This window comes from Manis javanica, chromosome 4 (genome assembly GCF_040802235.1).
Source record: "Manis javanica isolate MJ-LG chromosome 4, MJ_LKY, whole genome shotgun sequence".
Classification (NCBI taxonomy): domain Eukaryota; kingdom Metazoa; phylum Chordata; class Mammalia; order Pholidota; family Manidae; genus Manis; species Manis javanica.
In genome coordinates, this window is record NC_133159.1 from 55,395,049 (window position 1) to 55,409,370 (window position 14,322).

Genomic DNA, 14,322 nt, shown 5'->3' on the forward strand with positions numbered 1-14,322 from the left:
TTCATTTTTTACTGGTATATAAAAATGGTATGTCTTAGAATTGATGAATTCCTAGATTCAATGAAATACTGGCACAATTTTTCTGTCATCTCCTCTGCCTTTTATGTAGTTTTTCCTGTTCCCTCAAATCCCCATTCATATAGAACGTGGAACCTGATAGAATCCGGACCTGAGTACCATCTTTCTGATAAGCCCACCCACCAACACAGACCTGGGTGTCATCTTCCCTAGGCTACGAGCATCCTCCAGAGGTTACATCAGCAAGCCACAAGCCCACCTTTCCCCTGGCCCCTCCCCTCAAAGGGCCCGTCAAAAACCCTGGCCATAAAAAGCCCCTTGACCTGTTAGAGAACCCCTTTCCTTTGTTCTATTGGCCAGGACGGAGGGGTCCCTCTCAGGTTCAGCAATAAACCTGCTTGGACTGTTGAGTTCACCTCCCTTCTCTTCTTTCAGGACCACTGAGGGTAGATGTCACGCATCTATTAAATGTTACATTCTTTCTTATTTTTTAGATGGCAAACACGAATGAAAGTTCTATTTTCTTCCCACACCCCCAGTCTTGCTCACAGCCCGTTCTGGAGACCACAGTACGAGGGTGTGGTAAGAGGTGGGCAGTCCGGAGAGGGCGGAGGAAGAATATCTCTGAGGAAAGTTCTCTAATTAGTGTCAAAAAAGTGCCACTTCTCTGTGGCTGTGAAAACCGCGAACACGGTTTTGTCGTGCGTATCATACTGTGGCTCATAACTTACCACACCAGCTCAGTCGGTCCTCGTTCCTTCTTACGAGACGGGCTTCATTCCCCGCACTTGACCGGAGGGGAAGCGGGGAGCGCAGCGATAGTCACTGGCGCACGGCGACCCGGGCGCAGCCCCGCGGCGGCGGAGCCCCCTGCGGCCCGCCCGGCCTCCCGTCGAGGCCGCAGGCAGCGCTGCGCCTCCGCCCGGCGTCCCGGCCGCCGCCGGGCCCCGCTCGCCGCCGCGCCCACCCCCGGGGTCCGCCAGGCGCGTGCGGCGGGCCCAGGGCCCAGCGCCCAGGGCGGGAGCCTGCGGCGACGCCCGGAGCGCCCACGGCTGGCGCGACACGCGCCCGGGAGCAGCCGGTCGGCGCCGGCCCGGCCGCGGCCCGCGGGCCGGCGACGCGCGGTGAGCGCCCCGTGGCTCAGGTGAGGTGCGGGCGGCGGGACCAGGGCCGAGTGGAGGGACGTACACCTCCACGCCTCGCTTCTCTTCGGGGCCTTGGGTGGCGGCCTCTCCTCATCTAGGGCCTCGGTTCCAGCGCGCTGATGTTCACCCGACGGGGCTGGGTTGAGGATTGGCCGGAGGGAGGGGAGCGGGCGTTCAGGCGAGCCTCCCAGGCGCTCCCTGGGCGGGAGCGGAACGGTGGGTGTGCGAGGAAGCCAAGGGTTGGTGTCTGGAAAAGCGCAGAGGGCATCCATCCCTCAGCATCCAGCCTAGGTTCAGGCCCACGGGCGTGACTCGGGCCTGAAAACGAACCTTCTGTCAGTAAGGTATGGAGGAGCCTTACTTAGTCTTTAATGGGGCTGAGCTGCCCATTTCTCGACAGCACTTCCCGTATGGCCTCTGTAGACAGAGCCGGAGTCCTTCCCGGCCGGGTACCACCGGAATGCTCAGCCTCCGTTTTCTCATCTGAAATGTTCTTTGGAAAGGCCATTCTCAACCTGGTTAAGAGGCACTAAATATAATGCATTGTAAATGATTAAGTATCCATATGATCAGATATAGAGCTTAGAAATAATACCCGAAAGCATACAAAAAGACTTCTCTGGTTTTTCTAAGGAAGAGGACAAAATTAGTCTATCCTTTATTTTAACTCTGGATAATTATTACAATCCCCTAGTATATATCCTGTGTAGATAAAAAAATTTTGTTAAGCAGGGACAGTGTACCTGGCCCTTGGGTGTACATTGTTATGCTATATAATTCTTTAAAAATCCAGTGAAGTGGTTATTAGTATTCCCATTTTACAGATGTGGAGGCAATTTTCACATTTTCACAGAGATAGCCAGTTACAGGTTTCTGGTTCCAAACTCTGTGCTTCTTTCCTTTTCACCTCTGGTTCCTAACACTATATTCACCTCCACTTGGGCAAACAAACCTTAGATTCTCATTTCCCATTAATACAGAATGGTACAGTGCTCTATTTCTCTGTCCAGCATACAACTGAAAGGACTTTAATGGCTACGAGTTGACACGCACCTCCCCAATTTTAATGAAATCCACAATTCATTGCTATCACTTCCTTAGGCAAGAAAAGTTCTAGAAGCGCTTGCAACATTCTTGTGTCATGTGTTATGTTTCTTGAATGTCATGATATTTACATAGAATGGTAAATTCCAAAAGTTTGGCAAGCTCTGAAAATTTCCTGTTTTAGAATGAGTTCTAATGTGAAAATAATCCTAAAGCACATGTAAGATTTTTATGGGAGAAGAATCCTCTAAGTACAGTAGATGTTTGACATCATTTCTCAATTATGGACTTATTTTTGTATTACTGCACCTGCTTTGTTCTCTTGCCAATAATTTGTCATCTTTGTAATTACACTCAGAGCTCTGCTCTCAACTTCTACATGTAAATTTGTACAGACTAACCTGAGAAGAAAGCCAAATCCCAAAGAAGACTTGTCCAGGTTCCTTTGCTCTTGCAACCTTGTGGTGCTCTTTGCTATAAAATAATAACAATGATTTTTTAAAGTACAAATATACTGAACACCTGTTATGTTCAACACATTGTGCTGGTCAATGTAGTGAATATAAGAAATGTAAGTCCCATTCACTGTAGTGAATATAAAATAAAATGTAAGACCTAGTTCCTTAAGAACTTGAAACTGTTTAGGAAGACAGTAATTATGAGAACACTTAGTATGTCATAAATAATAAGTGGCATAAAGGAGGTTTGGGATCTAGTTGTAATCAAGTTAATCTTTCAGTGGTAAGCCAGATGAGTGGGGTTAAAAGGGATGTCAAAAAGAAGGCCAACTTAATTCTTAGAATATCGTTGGAAAGTGTTACAATAAAAAAAATGATAGCAGATGATAACATTTGTTGAATTACTGCTATATACAAGGCACTGTGCTAATCCCACAGTAATCCCATGAGGTAGATGCCATTTTTATTCTCATTATACAGATGAGGAAAATCAAGCATGGAAGGTAGTTCTGATTTATCTAATTCTGAATTTACTTCTGTTTTTTCTGTATTCTCTTGATCAACTTAACAGATTCCTCCACCTGTAGGAAAAAGATATCAATAGTTACTTTTATGTAGAAGAAGACCAAATATTAACAACTGAATTATAGACTCTGCATTGTAATAAATTAAGTAAATGCCTATATAAGATTATTCCAATTAGAATCGTAATTTGTTTCTTTTGCAGCGGTATGCAAAGGAAAAGGAAAACTAAGTAAAACCTCAGGCCGAGATGCTAAGACATGGGGCTGTTGGTGTAGATACTTCAGTTGATTCTTAATTTATATAAGAAATCTTGAGGAACATTATAGAGTGGAGACCATTAGTCTTGGCCTCCCACCCCGCAGGGCGCCCCCTGTTATCTTAAGATAATTGTGAAATTCCTAGAAATTATAATGTACTTTAATATTTTTATTATTGTTAATGCCTTATAGCACTTGAAAAGACTCAGGGGTTGATGTTACAAAGTGAAACAAAACTTGCCAGGATTTTGCAATACGCAAGATCCAAAGGTACACCTGCCAACCCCCGATGCCATGTCTACAAATAGAGACTTTAAGGTTGAGGATGTCCACGGAGAGACCTTCTCAATAAACTAAGAAAGCAAAGTTAGTGAAGAGATTTTTCTCAATAAATGTTGATTGCCATTTTCCAAATAAGGAAAAAAGGCTTTAAAATGTGAATTCCTTCCAGTGGTGGTCCAGGTAGAAGTGGAGGAACTAGGAGGGCACACAGGCTCTCTGGCCCCAAACACCATGCTTGTTCCAGTACATCATCCTTCCCAACAGAAAATGGCTTCTGTTGTTTATAACTCTGGAAGGATACACAGGGTGAAAATAGAGAAGGTAATTATTGCCTCTGCCTTCCTGCCAATTGTTGTATTTCTGATTGGTCTCTGTCCCCACCCACATTGAGACATTCTTTTCACTGTCTGGAAACTGTCACAACTTGAGTGATGAGTCAATGACATAGTACACTCTTTGATTTTCTGATTCAAGACTGAGTTGTAGTTTTAATATAAATTCTCTGGGCAGGCTGTATGAAGGATGTTTACAGTTCACAGGAGGTTTCATTTTATTGGAAGATATCTCATTTACTTGAAGATCTTTGGTGTTCTGAATTTCCTATAAGTAGAGAAGCTGTTTTACCTAGTATCAGAGAAAATGAGCAAGTTTATGTCTGCAACAATGTACTATATAAACTCAAATTTATCCTCTATTATTTCATATACATTTAAAAATTGTTATAATAACCAATTGAATATTTTACTATTGAATATTTTACCATTTGAAGAATGTTATAGCTTAATAAATTGCAATGCACATTAAAAGTTACCCTCTAGATAGCATTTGTAGTTGGCAAGCTGAAATTCATTTAATCCCAATGTATCTGTTCACTCAGTTACCTTCTATTTCAATTCATAATTTCCTTTATGGCAGAATATTCCAAATTTCAATGAAGCAACTAAGGTAGCTACAAAAACTTATTAATGATGTTGACCATGATGTAGCAGACTAAGATTTAATGTAGTTTTAATGTAGCTACATTTAACTAAACCAAAAGTGAAATAGATGAACACAGAAAAACCATTTAAGTTTCATTCAGTTCAGCACATTCCTACTATGTGTCACAAATGGTGTTCTGTACCTGTGAGGAGCTTGCAAGGTAATGAAAGAGCAGGCAGATACCTAAGTAAATGAGTTCTACTTAATATGGCAGGTTCCACGATGAGGATGCCAAAATGTTATGAAGATACTAGTAGGAGGCTTCAGTCTGATCAGGAAACATAGGTAGGCTTCCAAGGATCTGACTGCTTCTTTCCATGTCTGCTCCTGTAACTGTGATCCACATTACCATCACTGCTTACGTAGGTCTCTGCAATTGTTTCCTGACTTCTCTGCTTGCTTCCACTCTGGCCCCCATACACAGGCCAACACTAGTTTGTTTGCACTTTGTGTTTGTCTTTGTGTGTGTTTAATATAACTCATTATCTTGTAACACCCCAATTAAAGCCCAGTTAAATAAATAAATAAAAACACTAATTAAACACGAGTGGTTTCCCATAAATTTAAGAGTAAAATCCAGACTCCCTTCTGTGGCAAATATGGTCATGATAGATCTGGCTTCTGCGTTCTTTTTATACCATTCTCCCCACAGTCCCTGTCCCCAGTCATCCTGACGTTACCTGTGTGCCTCGCTCACAGCAGGCTTGTTCTTCTGCCTCCAGGCTTTTCACTCACCATTTTGTCTGTCAGGGAAATTCTTCCTGAGTGTTCACTTGGCCTATGTCAATCTCAGCTCAAGCTTCACCTTCTAGAAATGTATTCACTGGTCAGTTTCTCTCCTCCCCAGTCTCTTCCCTTAGCCTCTTACCTTCTTTTATTATTATCTGAATTTATTTGCTATTTTTTGTTTGTTTATCTTCTGTTTCCCTACTCCAGAATGTTGGTTCCATGACAGTCAAAATGCTGTCTGCCTTGTTCTCTACTTCATCCCAAGCCCCTGGCACATCGCAACTGCTTAATACATATTTGTTGAATGAATGACTAAATAAAAAGTGTCTGAGCTTAGTTGGGATGGATGAGAAAGACTTAGCCAGTCTAAGGAACAGTGGAAAGGTAAGAGAATAGCATGAACAAAAATACAGAAGTACAAATTAATATGAGATGTGCAGGGAAACTATATGCAGCTCACTGTTGCTAGACGATAAAGTGACAGTAGAGAGTGGTGGTAGATGTGGCTGGTGATTAAGTCTGGAATTAGCTCACAGAGGCCATTGTGTGTCATGACCTTGGACTTTATGGTTTATAGAGAGGGAAACTGTCAGATTTTGATTTAGATCAGTTTTTCTCAAACATTTTTAATCAAGACCCATAAGAAACACATTTTACAGTATCTGTAAACTGAGACCCATCCCCAGATTTTAGAGACCATCACATTTGTTAGCTCATGGCCTCCTTCCTCCATCTTCAAAGTCAGCCGCAGTGTGTTCAGTGTTTCTCACATCCCAGCTCTCTGAACAGCCCTTCTGCCAACTTCATCCGCTTTTAAGGGCTGTGAGTAGATTGGGCCCACTTGGATAATCCAGGATAATCTCCCCATCTCAAGGTCCTTAACTGTAATCACATTTCCGAAGTCCCTTTGTCATGTAATATAATATATTCACAAATTCTGGGGATTAGGGCATGGACATCTTTGGGTGGCCATTATTCAGCCTACCACTCAGGTATTTATAGGGAGTTTTCTGTAGTTTGTGTTCTTTTCCCCCCTCTTCTCTCCCTCCATCATTCCTTTTCTCAATAAACATTTATTGAGTATTTTTTCCCAATGCTAAGTGCTGGCATAAGGAGTGAACAAGACAGTCAGTGTTACTGCTCTCATGATGGCTTAAATTCTAGAGAACAAAAGCAGATGACAAATAAGTAAACAAAGTAGTTACAGATATTACTTTGAAGGCAATAAATAAGGTGATGAGTAGAAAGTAGCTGGGCAAGACTGCTTTGGCCAGATGGTCAGGGAGGAGCTATCTGAGGAAGTGACACATGATCTGAGCTCTGAAGATCTTACTTAGTAAGTCAGTCACTAAGAACCAGGGGAAGAGTTAGATTCTAGCAGAGGAAATGGAGAGTTCAGAGTCAGCATGGGGGCAGCAAAAGGCATGTCTTGCACAAGGAGCAGTCTGAAAGCCAATGTAACTGGAGCAGAGTGAGCAAGGCAAAAAGTACAGCAAATGGTGGTGACAAGACGGGAGATGTGAGGCCATGGCAATGGCTGAGAATTCAAGTATGGTGAGGATTTTGTTTTTTTTCTAATAATGGACTTGTTGAAGGGTTTTAAATGGTGGTATGAAGCAGGTAACATGAGCTGACATATTTTTACAAGGTAGTCAGGTACATGAAAATGACTTAGAAAAGGGTGAGGATGGATTGGAGACACACATTAAGGGGCTACTGTACTTTTCTATGGAAAGAAGGACAGTGGTTTGGACTAGGGTGAGGACAGTAGAAATGAAGAGAACTGGATTGATCTGTAACATATTTTGGAGGTAAGATTGACTTAGTGATGGCTTGTAGAAGATGAGAAAAAGGGTGAAATCAAGGATGACTTCTAGGTTTTTTGAGCAACCTGGGGGACAAAAATGTTTTTCACCAAGATCTTAAAGACTGGGGAAAGGACCAGTTTAGAGAAAGGAGACCAAGGATTCCAACTAAACGTGTTAATATTGAGCAGTCTATTAAACATGCGAGAGGTGATGGCAAGGATACAGACATAAGAGACTGGTGCTCAGAGAGATGTTGGAGTGAATATGTGCATCTGAGAGTCATTCATACAGATCATATCTAGAGCCGGATGACCAGAAGAGATCCCCAGGAGAAAGTAGAAATAGAGAAAAAAATAATGTCTTGAGGGTGCTGAAGTCTCCAAGAGGTAAAAGTCAGAAGGAGGAAGAGCAAAGACTACTGAAAAGATGTGAATATTATTTGGAGCTTGCCTTAATGATGAAGGCTAGAGGAATCAAAGGAGCATGTGGGCACTTTCTTAGGAGACCATTAGAGCAGGACTTGTCTTTCAAGCACTTAACATCATGCTTGGCACCTGAAAAGTAGCCACTGCTATTGAATGAATACGTGATGCTTTCTGAGGCCATCCAATCCTTTCTGGCACATTTCTGGATATGGGAATAAGAGGTGAACATTTGCTTTCACTGGTTCCCAGTGACCCGACATCACAGAACGTCCCAGCTTACTTTATGAATTTTTGACACACCTTTAGTAGAATTTAGAGAATTTGCTAATGACGAGTACTGCCATTACTTAGGTTAAATTTGGCAATAACCAGAAATCAGTAGCTTGCTTTTTCTAAACCATTCAAGATAAAAATGTGTAGTAAAATCAATAAGTAATAAATAAATAAGCAAAAAAAAACAAGTAAAATTGAACTTCTATAGAAACCCAAACAACCCCTTTAGAACTCTTGGAATTCCTTTCTCACTGCCAAAGAAATCCATGTTTTACTAAGTTCCTGGGAGGGAGGTGGGGGTAATAAGCCACTTTTTACACTCCTGTTACTTCCAGAAGCACATACCTAGATCAGAAATTCTCCTTAGTCTGGGATTTAACACTACTGCGTTTGATTGTGAAGGTGCAACCTTGTTTTCAAGAAAAAAAAAATTATATGGGACTGACGCTTAGAAGTTTGAGTAACTTGCCCCAAATCTCAAGATACCTAAACCCAGTTCTGAAAGACTGCAGAGGCCATATCTTCACCCTTTGCTGATCTCAAGAAACTTAAGTGACGTGGGCATGATAGGTAGCTAAGAATTTCAATTTACTAGTTTTAAAGGTATATTTCATTTTTAAAAATATAACAAATAAAATCTTAACAATATGGAGAAATTAAAGAGCCTCTGTAAGTCCTTCTGAATGATGTTAGTTCTGGTATTTTCTAAATTTTTTAACATGAATGAATTTGTCTTCTTTTACAAGGAAAAATACAGAGGTGTATTCCCAAGCTGACTGTTCATGGCACACGCAGTTAGAGAGTGCTCATTTCCACTTATTCTTCTTATCATGTTGCTGTTGGTTGAAGCAAAAATAGGTAAGACATTTCTGTAATCTAATCTGTGGAAGGATTTGTGATTTGAATTCTCAGTTACAGATGAAATACGCATTTGTGGTAAATCTTCTGGTAGTTGGTGTGTTGTATTCAATCTTCCGTCATGTAAGTGGGTAAGTCTAGTTCTGTGTCTGTAGCTAACATGTATTTTGTTTAATTTATACCACTGATTAGTGTAAGAGACATATCATTTCCTCTTACGAAAATGGCTAGTAACCAAGCTAGGCATTATGAATGAATGTTTTACTGAAATTATAGTTCATTATAACAGAGGGTATTCTTTGGTAAATTCAGCTATACTAAAAAAATAATGGTTGGCATTTTTTTAGCTTTTTATACTGTGAGTTTATTTTTTACTTTACAGCTCGTTAGGATCAATGAATACCAAAAAAGTAGAAAGTAAACACAAAAATAGGAGAGAGATACTTAGTTTAGTTCTGAAAATAAAAATGAGAACTTTTTATTTCAAATGAAATTTCAATATTTCCTTTACCTGATTTAAAGAACTTCTTTACCAATTCCTGTTATGGTAGTTGATCAAAAAAATCTTCAAATTATCAATAAAAAGACTTTTGGTGGAGGTTTTCTATCATACCTGACAATTCAGGATGAATCTGTTATGTTGAGGTTCTTTCATCAGCAGTTACTGAATACCATGAAAAGCTGTTCATTTCTGAACAGTTGTATTTATCTATACAAAAAGCTTCTATAGAGTAAGAATGACCTCTCTTTTATGTAAGTTTAATGTGGTATCTGGCAAATAGTAAATAATATGAAGAACTCTTTTGAAAAGGATACATTCATATAATTTAATATTAGCTATAATAGTAAAGGTTCATCTAGCACAAGGTCTTACATCTTTTTTTAATTGAGGTATATACAATAAAATATACAAATTTTAGTGTACAGTGCAATGAATTCTGACATGTGTATACTCTCATGTAACCATCACCCAGATTAAGATATTGAACATTCTCACTATCTTTAATTTTTTCTGCCTTTACTTATTTCACCCATCCCTTCCAATTCCCTACCCTATGGCAACCACCAGTTTTTCTCTGTCCATGATTCTCTTTCTGTTTTGTTTGTTTATTTGTTTTATTTTTCAGATTCCACATATAAGTGGAGTCATGTGGTATTTGTCTTTCTCTATCTGAATTATTTCACTTAGCATAATACTCTCCAGATCCATCCATATTGTTGCAAATGGCAAGATTTCATTCTTTTTTATGGCTGAGTAATACTCCATTATATATATACATATATATACATATATATATATATATATATATATATGTATATATATATATATATATATACCACCACATCTTCTTTATCTATTCTTCTATTAATGGACACTTAAGTTGCTTCATATTTTGGCTATTGTAAATGATGTTACAATAAACATAAGAGTGCATATATCTTTTAGAATTAGTGATTTTGTTTTCTTCAGGTTAGACCAGAAGTGAGTGAAATTACTGGGTGATATGTTAAACTATTTTTGGTTTTTTGAAAAACCTCCATACTGCTTTCTATAGTGGCTGGACCAATTCATATTCCCACAGTGTTCCTCACCAATATTTCTTATGTCTTGTCTTATTGATGGTAGCCACTCTGACTGTTCTGAAGTGATATCTCATAATGGTTTTGATTTTCATTTCCCTGATGATTAGTGATATTGAGCATCTTTTCATGTGTCTGTTGGTCATCTGTATGTCTTCTTGGAAAAATGTCTATTCAGGTCTTCTGCCCATTATTTAATCAGATTATCATTATTATTATTATTATTTTGGTTTTGAGTTGTATAAGTTCTTTATGTATTTTGGGCTATTAACTCCTTATTGGACATGTCATTTATAAATATAGTCTCCCATTCAGTATGTTGCCTTTTCATTTTGTTGATGGTTTCCTTTGCTGTGCAGAAGCTTTTTAGTTTGATGTAGCTCCACTTGTTTATTTTTGTACCTATCCTGGGGCCTTCAATCTTGAAGGAATACCAAAATATAGCATAGTAAGACCTAATTTCCATCCTTGAAGCCAACCACAAACACACCAGACCCCCTTGCATATTCTCCTTTTTTTACAAAGTAATGTTTTAGATTACACGTACTTTATACCACTAATATAGCAAGAGAAGGAATTATTCTTAAATCTTCCCTTTAAAGTTTGTAATAGCCTCTTTTTTTCTTTTTGGTCTATTAAGTAAACCTTATAAATAATAATTGCGGGTGGAAACCAGTGTGATTTATTCTGAGAAGTACTTTTAGTAGTCTGGTGAATAATTTGCATATAAGAGAGATTGATTTTTCCTGGAACTATGTTCCTTAGTGTTCCTCCAACCCTATTTTCTCACCACTTCTTATTTATAGTTCTGGTCATAGTATTACTGTTCTGAGAAGGATGCATACTTTAATTCAAAAACAGTTAGACTTTAATATGTTTGCCTTCTGTTCTCACTGTGCAGAACAATGTAGGTTATTTATATTTCCATGATTTCATGGGATTAATTTTGCTCTGCTTTGGGGAATTACACAAACCCTTCATTTTTAACTGGATTTCTTATGTGTGATTTTTGTCTCATTGCAGATGTGTGCAAGAGAGGAGATGTAACTGTGAAGCCTTCCCATGTAATTTCACTTGGATCAACTGTGAATATTTCATGCTCTTTGAAGCCCAAACAAGGCTGTTCACAGTATTCTAGTTTTAACAGGTTAATCCTCTACAAGTTTGACAGAAGAATCAATTTTCTACATGGTCACTTCCTCAGTTCTCAAATCACAGGACTTCCCCTGGGTACAACTCTGTTTGTCTGCAAATTGGCCTGTAGCAATAGTGACGAGATTCGAGTATGTGGGGCTGAGATCTCAGTTGGTGGTGAGCATTTCATTATGAATTGTTAAAACTGGTGATCTTTTGGTATATGTCATGCGTTAAGCAGAAATCCAAATATAGGACAGTGTTCTTTCTTCTTCCACACATGGATATGTTTATCTTGATAGCAACATGCGCACCTCAGTGTGAGAAATCCAGAAATCAATAGAATTGGGGTCTTATTTGGTGATCTCTCTGTCCCTCACTCTTCCTCTCATTTCTTTTCTCCCTTACTCCTTCTCCCTCTCCCTCTGTCCTCTTTTTGGCCCTTAAGACCACTTACTTGTCTGGATTCAAATGGCAAGAAAATGGATCTCTGCAGCTGAGTCTTTGTGCCTTCTTGAGTACAAGAATTGTTCAAAGGTACTAAAAAGAAGAAAGAGATGTCTCTTTCAAACTTATGCAGCCCAGCTGAGTACCCAAGGATGAGTGCTTCTTCCCTAACATAGTGCACAAAAAATAATTCTCCCATCCACATTCTCTTCTGACCACTGGTTTTACTTAGCAGAGGTTAAAAGAGAACTATAATCATACTTATTATCTTTTCCTGGGTTTTCTAGAAAGCACTTGAGGTAAAACTGACATGCTAATACTTCATGTGTGGAGGGGAGTTGTATAGTGCCAGGCAAGAAAGAGTGAGGGAGTGAGCCAGCAAAGGAGACACAAGGTGGTTAAGTACTGAGCTGGCCACAGCATCAACAGAAAATACATCTGGTTGCTTGGTCACAAGAGGCATCCCCAAAAACACCATATGGAAATACAGTGACGGGGAAAAAAGAAGAATTTTACTGTCTGCCATTGGTCAAAGTCTACTCACAGAGCATCAACTTCCCCACACTGCTGGCTGGCACTGCTGGTCCCTCCAGGCAGGGGCTAGGGGTAGGTATTAAGATCTCAGAGTTGGAATCTGCAGCATGGGCCACAGTGCACAGGTGAGCCAGCAGCACACCTGACTGCAGCTTGCAGCCTGCCACCTGTTGCCTTAAAGGCCCGGCCAGGCAAGCCAGTGAGCATGCATGGGCCCTGAGTGACCCCAAGGCACTCTTTGCTTCCAAGATTTCAGGGAAGCGCTGGAGTGGCAGGCAAGAGACATTGGGGAGAGTAGGAGGAATTGCTACAGCAAGTTGGCTGGCCAGGATGCAAGGACAGTTATATAGAGCTCAATGAGACTCTTTTCAAGAAAGATGGAAACCTCTTCCTCTGACCTGTAAGAATATGGTTGGTCCCAGAGAGTCTCCCTGTCAGGCCACTAGAAGCATTAAGCAGAACACCAAGCAAATGGGCAAGCAAACCACTGTGGGGTAAAGAGACATAAACTAGTTCCAGTGCTCCTTTTCCAGCTCAGTCCCTCCTGTTCATACCATTTAAAGGCTATGTACTATCAGCTCTGACAGCTGCTGGTGTCATCAAAGGAAGATGGGCTTTGAAGCCCAGCCCCGCCGCTATCCATGTACCCTTAGGCAATTTCAATTCTCTGAGCCTCAGTTTCCTCATCTGTCTTATGAAGATATTACCAACATAAGATGGTTGTAGCGATTAGATGATGCCTTGTATTCAAAGGCTCAATCTGATCCCAGGCCCAGAGGAGGCAGACAGTGCCAGGGTTGCAGTTCCTTCCGGTTTCACTCTTTCTTCATGTGTGCGGCATGTTGGGTAGCTGAGCATGTTTCCCTTAAAAGAAAGTACAAGCACTGATTATAGACAAGATGAAAATTTTTCCAAAGAACAACATCGGTCCTCACCTCCCTTGTCCTCAGAACACCTAAATATTTCACCCAGATTTTCCGTCTTACCAGCCCAATATTACATATTTGTATAAGGCATTACCAGTACTTTGATGTCAGTTCCAGATGTCCACAGCGCTGCCTACATTTCTACCAATAGCCCTGGAAGTGAATATTCCTGCACACGTCCTAAGCCATTCCATTCCATTTCCTGTCGTTGCCTGAAAACATCAGAGTGCTTCATCCCCTTTTTATTTTGTGACTTTTCTATCCAGAGAATGCAAATGCATTTGTGACAGTTTGCAGCACCGGAAGATCTAGGGAGATGGTGAAGCATATCAGTCATGGTGCAGCTTGGATGGTGCTACTGGAATGTTGTTTGTGCTCAACTGGTAACCACACCATCGAATGGCTGCTCTTTGAGCAAGTTTAGCACCTTTGAGGTGAAGGACTGACTGGAAGCAATACCTTTTTCTGAGTATGGCTAGTCATTCCAAGGAAAGACACAGTGAATTTTGGATTTGCCCAGTGTAGTAAGCCTAATCTTGCTTTGTAAGGGAGTAAGAAGCCCATTTTCTTTTTTGTGGTAAGTGGTAGTGCATAGTGACATTGCATATCCTGAGAGGACCTGTCATAAAGTTGGCTAGTTTTTCAGAACTTGGAATGAGTAAATAGCCTTTAAAGCCTTTTCTTTCCATCCCCTTCCTGGGCTTGGGCCTCTTGGCTGCCAAGAGCTCATCCAGGTTGTATGGTAACTAGGCAGTTGGTGCTTTAGCTTAACCTCATAGGATTGATTCACAAACCACTTAGAAAATCAAGGCAATAAATGAAAGACAATTAATTCTTGCTTGGTTGTTTTCAGTGTATGCTTAGCTGTTGATATTTCTGAAAGCTGGTTTTCTAAGA

General features: G+C 40.4%; 2 protein-coding genes across 5 annotated transcripts in view; one reads left to right on the forward strand and one right to left on the reverse strand.

Annotated features, from left to right (window-relative positions):
• Window positions 1-793: 793 nt before the first annotated feature.
• LOC118973541 (uncharacterized) overlaps window positions 794-14,322 on the reverse strand; it is a 42,580-nt gene continuing 29,051 nt past the window's right edge. Inside the window, exons 2-5 of one of the 3 annotated variants that reach the window (XM_037024332.2) lie at window positions 13,207-13,363; window positions 3,200-3,246; window positions 2,609-2,681; window positions 794-1,481 (exon numbers count right to left, since the gene is read on the reverse strand). In XM_037024332.2, coding sequence (XP_036880227.2) covers window positions 794-1,435 — 642 coding nt within the window. In that variant the 5' untranslated portion in view covers window positions 1,436-1,481; window positions 2,609-2,681; window positions 3,200-3,246; window positions 13,207-13,363. Of the gene's footprint in view, window positions 1,693-2,608; window positions 3,247-13,206; window positions 13,364-14,322 lie in introns of all 3 variants that reach the window. The other 2 variants (XM_073234111.1, XM_073234112.1) reach the window with 2 other exon arrangements.
• IL12RB2 (interleukin 12 receptor subunit beta 2) overlaps window positions 1,039-14,322 on the forward strand; it is a 67,677-nt gene continuing 54,393 nt past the window's right edge. The window contains exons 1-3 of one of the 2 annotated variants that reach the window (XM_037024365.2): window positions 1,039-1,162; window positions 8,692-8,803; window positions 11,408-11,695. In XM_037024365.2, the coding sequence (XP_036880260.2) occupies window positions 8,728-8,803; window positions 11,408-11,695 (364 nt within the window). In that variant the 5' untranslated portion in view covers window positions 1,039-1,162; window positions 8,692-8,727. Of the gene's footprint in view, window positions 1,163-6,789; window positions 6,994-8,691; window positions 8,804-11,407; window positions 11,696-14,322 lie in introns of those variants that run through there. The other variant, XM_017672707.3, reaches the window with a different exon arrangement.